Source organism: Pangasianodon hypophthalmus, chromosome 30 (genome assembly GCF_027358585.1).
Source record: "Pangasianodon hypophthalmus isolate fPanHyp1 chromosome 30, fPanHyp1.pri, whole genome shotgun sequence".
Lineage (NCBI taxonomy): Eukaryota > Metazoa > Chordata > Actinopteri > Siluriformes > Pangasiidae > Pangasianodon > Pangasianodon hypophthalmus.
Window position 1 is genome coordinate 1,805,339 of NC_069739.1, and position 7,500 is coordinate 1,812,838.

The following is a 7,500-nucleotide window of genomic DNA, read 5'->3' on the forward strand; positions in this document are numbered from 1 at the left end:
TTGCTACATTTCATCCCATTTCATCATGGCACATTGTGCTGTCACCATACACTCGTTAAGCTTTTTGTCTCTAGCGTGTGTGCTAACATGCCCATATACTATACACACACACACACACACACACACACACACACATCAAATCACTGTAACAGATTTTCCATCACAGGAGCACAGATTACCCAGAATTCACTGCTTTCTGATGCAAGTTCCTTTTCAAAACAGTTCTTTGCAGTTTCTGTGTTGTATCTTGTGACAAATGCTGCGTGGCTAGTTAGTGACTTAGCCTTGACTTAGCATTTTAGCTTGTGCTAGCAATATCATTGTGTACGAGTTGGTTGTTAACATGTTAGCTAACTCACCAACCGTAAACGGTTAAAAAAAAAAACAAACAAACAAACAAACAAACAAACAACACAGTAAGAGACAATTATAGAGTCTATTACAGCTGTTGTTATTGGTTAAAGAAGTAAATTCTGCACAATCGAACTGGATGCAAAGTTTAGCTAGTGAATTATTTTTCACTAATTAAGGTTTGTATTAATAGATGCCTTGTTTATACATAAAGTGTGTCCACTAAAATGATCCCTTTAAAACACAAACACTATATATTTAATAACTAGCTATGTACTGTATTTAATAAAACTAGCTACATAATTAATAAAACTAGCTATATATTTCATAAAACTAGCTATATATTTCATAAAACTAGCTATATAATTAATAAAACTAGCTATATATTTCATAAAACTAGCTATATATTTAATAAAATTAGCTGTATATTTAATTAAAAAGCTATATATATAATAAAAGTACCTACATATTTAATAAAACTAGCTATATAATTAATAAAATTAGCTATACATTTCATAAAACTAGCAATATATTTAATAAAACAAGTTTAATTAAATTAGCTATATACTGTATTTAATAAAACTAGCTACATATTTAATAAAACTAGTTGTATATTTAATTAAAAAGCTATATATTTAATAAATGTAGATAAATATTTAATTAAACTAGCTATACATTTAATAAAACTAGCTATATACTGTATTTAATAAAACTAGCTATACATTTAATAAAACAAGTTATATTTTTAATTAAATTATCTATATATTGTATTTAATAAAACTAGCTGTATATTTAATTTAAAAGCTATATATTTAATACATTTAGATAAATATTTAATTAAAAAAAAGCTATATATTTAATAAAACTTGTTATACATTTAATAAAATTAGATACATATTTAATAAAACTAGCCTTCAGGAGTAAAGTTATTATCTTAAGTTGATGCAGAAATAAGCGGATTGTTTATATTTATGTGTTTTTCTATAAACTTGCTTATACATGTGTTATAAAGCCTTTGTGTCCGTATCCTCCATACGAAGCGTTAGCACACGCTGAGCAGGGTTTAGGCGAGTGAACGTCTCGTCAGCGCCGAACAGACTGAAGACGATTTTCTCTTCCCTTTGCTCTTTTTTCTGTTCCCTCCGTTTTTTTTCTCCCAGTCGCTCGACTCTCATAACAGTCAGCCAGGAGGCGTTTCACACTCGACTGTGAATTTCACGCTCGAGCAGTCTTTCACCCTGCACACACACCTCCCACACACACACACACACACACAGGGATGGAGAGGGAGCAGATAGGAAAGTGTGGATTGAGAAAGGAAGTGAGAGATGAAGTAGGAGAGAGAAAGAGAGAAGAAATGAAAAGAGAAGGAAGAAGATTAAAAAAGGAAGAAGCAGAGAGAGAGAATGAATGAATATAAGAGGAAAATGAAAAAGAGAGAGAGAGAAAGAAGGTGAGGGAGAGAGAAAGGAAGAAGTGAGGTGTTAAAAATATGAGAGGAAAAAAAGAGAGAGAGAGAGAGAGAGAGAGGGAGGGAGGAAGAGAAAGAAAGAAAATAGTAAAAAAAGGAAATGAGCAGAAGAAATAAGAAAAAGAGAGAAAGGAGAGAAAGAGAGACAGATTAAAAGAGAGAAAACTGGAGAAGCCAGAATGAGATAGAAAGAAAGAGAAAAGAAGAGGCTTGAGAGGATGGAGAGAAAGAGAAAAAAATGAGAGAAAAGAAGAGAAAGAGATTGAGAAATGAGATAGAGAAGACAGAGAAGATGGGAAAAGAATGAGTGAGTAGTGAAAAGGAAGAATGAGGAAGAGAAAATGGACAGAACGCAAGAGAGAAAAAGAGATAGGGAGAAGTAGAACAAATAAAGGAGAGGGATGGAAATAAAGAGACAGAGAAAAAGACAAAAAAGACGAGAGAGCTAGAAAAGAAGGAGTGAGCGTGAAATAGAGAAATGAGAGTGAAGGAGAGAAAAGAAAAAGACAAGATGGAGAGAGCAAGTGGAGGATGAGAGGAATCAAAGAAAGAGACTCGGAAACAGAAGAAAAAGACAGAGGGACAGAGAGTAAGAAAGAGAGACGGAAGATAGAAGGGAAGAAGAAAAGAAAGGAAACAAAAAAAAGAAGAGAGACAGAGAGAGGGAATGAAGAGGGGGGGGAAACAGAAAAAGGAGTAAGAAAGGAAGAAAGATAAGAGAGAATGAGGGAGAAAGAGAAAGAAAGCTAAGATGTGACAGAAAGAGAGAGAGAGAGAGAGAGAGAGAGAGAGAGAGAGAGAATAAACAAGTGCTCTTGGTGTGCATAGTAAGGAACTGACTGCACTGGGCTTCAGGGGAACTGTGTGTGTGTGTGTGTGTGTGTGTGTGTGAGCAGCGCTGTCAGAGAGAGTGCTCATGGGGATCACTCTGGTCGGAAATGAACGAGGGAAATTGGATGAGTGTAACTGTGCAAACAGAGCAAGAGAAAGAGAGAGAGAGAGAGAGAGAGAGAGAGAAACTCATTCACACACTGCCTCTCTCGCCCGAGGCTCTCTCCTCTTACTGAGTGTTAACACAGCTGTCCTTTCATGTCGACTCAAGCCTCCATTTCCTTTACACACACACACATACACACACACACACATGCGCACACACACACGCACACACACTTAGAAACTGTTGGCTTCTCCTATTAGCATAAAATGAACTTGTTAACTAGCAAGTTAATGGTGTTTGCTGTGATACTTTCAACAAGTCAAACACACAATACACTCACCGTTCAGTGGGCTAAAGTTGTGAGAACACTGTTGCTAGGCAACTGGAAAATAATGACAAGGAGCTTGTTCTAGCTAATTCCTGAGGCTAACAATTTAGCTAGCAAGCCTTTAGCTGTTCAGGCTTTTATCTGGACTATTTTAAAGACAAAGTGACAATAAAAATAAGACAGAAATGTTGAGATTATTAGCATTTTTCTCAAATGTGTTACTCAGTTACTCAGAAAACACTTCAGTGGACTAATATAACATTGTAAATACAGTTAGCATCGGCCGCTAACCTAACCGCCATTGTTAAGGCTTTTATCTGGTCAATTTAAAGACAAAGTGACAATAAATATAAGACAGTCAACATTTTCCTCAGATGTGTTACTAAATTACTCAGAAAACACTGTTTGACTAATATTACATTGTAAATACAGCTAGCGCTGCTCGCTAACCTAACCGCCATTGTTAATGCTTTTATCTGGACAATTTAAAGACAAAGTAACAATAAAAATCAGACAGAAATGTCGAGAATGTCAAAATTTTCCTCAGTTGTGTTACTAAATGACCCAGAAAACACTTCAGTGGACTAATATAACATTGTAAATACAGTTAGCATCGACCGCTAACCGCTCCGCCACACGTTCCACCATATTTGGAAATGTCAAGGCGGCATCACAACTGAGGAAATAGCTAACTGGTGAAATTGCTAAAGTGTGTTTAGCATGTTAACATCATGTTAACATTTTTAACGTGTTGTTGTGTGTCTTATTGAATAATGGTGCATGACGCATGTGTGACATCGCACTTGGATAACGGTATAGCGTGTGTGCGTGTGTGTGTGTGTGTGTGTGTGTTACAGCCTGTGACGATGACTGTGCTGGGCTTCTGATTCGAGACATGGATCGGTTGCTACGATTGATTAGCGGTGCAAATCTGACGCTGCCCCTCCCCCCACCATACGGCGCTCTCTACCGCGTCGAGAACATGACCGATGAGCTCAAGGTGTGTGTGTGTATAGGTGTGTGTATGTGTGTATGTGTGTGTGTAAATTATGAAATTATGAATTCTGAGGGGAAAAATGTCATCTTTAACTTTGTTTTGGGTTAATCTTTCATTTTGCGCTGTTTGATTGGCCTACCGAAAAGTCTCTCTATCTGTCTCTCTCTCTCTCTCTCTCTCTATCTGTCTCTCTCTCTCTCTCTCTTTCTGTCTCTCTCACTGTCTCTCTCTCTCTCTCTCTCTCTCTCTCTCTGTAGCACATGTTATCTCCTCATCGGGCTCCAGAGAGACTCCTGCAGTTGGCGGACAGTAACCTGGGCAGCCTGGTCACTGAGATGGACGAGTTACTGAGCCGGGTTTGTCACTTCTGTAGAAAAATGATTTGGGGGTGTGGCTATGTTTGAGCTTGGGTTGTGATGTCACTAAATTAATAAGCACCACAACTTTGGACCAATCATGGCTGATATGCAGATCATTACAGAATGACTAAGTGTTACGTTTACCCACAGAATCTGTGTGTTACGCTAGTTAGCTGTGTGTTACGCTAGTTAACTGTGTGTTAAGCTAGTTAACTGTGTCTAATGCTAGTTAACAATGTGTTAAGCTAGTTAACTGTGTTATGCTAGTTAACTGTGTTAAGCTAGTTAACTGTGTCTAATGCTAGTTGACGATGTGTTAAGCTGGTTAACTGTGTTATGCTAGTTAACTGTGTGTTAAGCTAGGTAACTGTGTTGTTAAGCTAGTTAACTGTGTGTTACGCTAGTTAACTGTGTGTTAAGCTAGTTAACTGTGTATTATGCTAGTTAACTGTGTGTTAAGCTGGTTAACGGTGTGTTATGCTAGTTAACTGTGTGTTATGCTAGTTAACTGTGTGTTAAGCTAGGTAACTGTGTGTTACGCTAGTTAACTGTGTTAAGCTAGTTAACTGTGTGTTAAGCTAGTTAACTGTGTTGCTAAGCTAGTTAACTGTGTGTTAAGCTAGTGAACTGTGGGTTACGCTAGTTAACTGTGTGTTAAGCTAGTTAACTGTGTGTTATGCTAGTTAACTGTGTTGTTAAGCTAGTTAACTGTGTGTTATGCTTGTTAATTGGGTTGTTAAGCTAGTTAACTGTGTTATGCTAGTTAACTGTGTATTAAGCTAGATAACTGTGGGTTATGCTAGTTAACATGCACTAATTTAAGTGATGAACAGATTGTTATGTTTGAGATATTGTGGCGAATGTGAGCTAGGTTACTAGCAGTTAGCGCTAGACTTTCATTCTGATGGTTAAATATTAATTAGCTTGTGAATGAGGAAACAGCACATGAAGGCGGAATTATTACATTTAATTTCCTTAGTTTGATAAATAAATATATTATAATAAATAAATTAGCATGCTAAGCGTGTAGTGTAATGATTTTACAATCCGCAGGCCACGAAAGTGTCAGCAGACGGAGAACAGACGGACACCGATGCCGAGAGGAGTCACAAACGAGCTGAAGATCTCGAGCTGTTCGTTAAGAACACACTCCATGCTGCTGAAGGTGCTTACACGCACACACATACACACACACACACACACACACACACACACTGCATTGTTAAAGAAAATCAGTACAGAGAATAGCTTTTATATCTTTTCTATGAATGTGTGAGGCTGCTGAGTGTGATAGGTCTTGCTGTCCATTAATGAGTGTGTGTGTGTGTGTGAGTGTGAGTGTGAGTGTGTGTGTGTGTTGTGACATTTTAACTGGGCTTATTTAAGAGGCTGCTATGGCTAATGAAGGCTACGCTGGTGTAAGCGCTTAATTAAAAGCCACCAGAACCAGCGAAGGCGGAGTAATCAAACCCGAATTGAAATTCACACTCGGAAATGCGATTTGTGTGTGTGTGTGTGTGTGTGTATGTGTGTGTGCGCATGCGTGTGTGTCAGAGAGAAACTATTCGTATCGGTACAAAGACGTGTGTGTGCAGCAGATGGTGTTGCATTTATAGATCTAGGGAACACACACACATGCACACACATGCACACACACACACACACACATTGGATCAAAGTGAGTTTGTGATTTTGTGTCTGACAGCTTTGATTAAGTCGCTCATTTCGGCCAAAACTCGCTGAAGCAGAGCATTCACACGCCGTCATCTGTACAAGTCACTGTTTATTTCTTTATTTTTTTATTTCTTTAATTCAATTTTAGAAATTGTAGAAATTTTACAGACATTAAAGCTGCAGTATGTGACGTCTAGACATGTTTATAAACCCGTATCGTTTCCCAGACGCATTAGAAAACGTTTGAATTTCTCTCTCGCGGACGTGGCTAGTTTCTTCATTTCCACCTGCTGTTTATCTTATTGCCCAGACTTAAGCCCCGCCCACAGCCGGCACAGAGCTGTTTGGCCCCACCCCTTTTTTTAAATAGGGGGCCGTAAATGGTTTAGGAGGAAAGAGAAGATTTGTTGATGATTTTAATGCATTTCACCTCACGGCTAGCAGAAGGCGCTAACAACGCACACTGCTGCTTTAACACGCAAACTCAGCTAAACTATGATTAGATCCATCCCAGTGCTGTTCTAATGGGTGTGGTCTAATATTCTAATGAGCATGCGTGATTGACAGCCTTCAGTCTGAGACTCCGCTTCTGATTAAACACAAAAATCTCCACTTAGCAGCCACCCAATTATAGACAGTAGCTACACTCGATAGGTTAGCTTTCACTCATTAGGTTAGCTTTCACTTGCTAGGTTAGCTTTCACATGCTAGGTTAGCTTTCACTCGCTAGGTTAGCTTTTACATGCTAGGTTAGCTTTCACTCGCTAGGTTAGCTTTTACATGCTAGGTTAGCTTTCACATGCTAGGTTAGCTTTCACATGCTAGGTTAGCTTTTACATGCTAGGTTAGTTCATTAGCTTTCACTCAAAGAGACAGAAGTTTTGAATAGTTTTGGAAACAGTTCTGTGGATGAGTGACATCAGCTTTGTGATTGGTGAGAGTGGAGATTAACCCCGCCCACTCCCTCCATGTTAGCCCCGCCCACTTTGCAGTGTAAGGGAAGTGGTTTGTGTAGAAGCTGATGAGACTGACAGGAACTTCGTTAAGATAAAAAGAATAACGGATATTTTATTGAGACTTTAACAACTTTTGAACTTCAGCAGGTGTTTATTTTTAGCTGCTGTACTTTAATGAGTTTATAATTTTTTTATCCCACTTTGAAATCATTTCACATATTTTCCTTTAAACAGCAAATTAAAAAAAGCGTCTAATTCCCCTCATTTACATTTCACTCTGATGCTTTCTGTTTAAATTAAAAGCTCCTTCTTCTTCTTCTTCTTCTTTTTTTAAAGCCTTTGAACTGATTGGATTGTGATTTCAAAGACTTTGAATTAATTTAATTTAATTAAAAGCTGCCAAAACGGAATCTGAATTTCTTTTAAA

The 7,500-nt window shown here is 37.9% G+C and overlaps 1 protein-coding gene across 1 annotated transcript in view; it reads left to right on the forward strand.

Annotated features, from left to right (window-relative positions):
• Positions 1-7,500, forward strand: part of lama2 (laminin, alpha 2) — a 139,339-nt gene that overhangs the window by 96,650 nt on the left and 35,189 nt on the right. Inside the window, 3 exon segments of the mRNA XM_053231698.1 lie at positions 3,945-4,087; positions 4,342-4,440; positions 5,497-5,608. Coding sequence (XP_053087673.1) covers positions 3,945-4,087; positions 4,342-4,440; positions 5,497-5,608 — 354 coding nt within the window.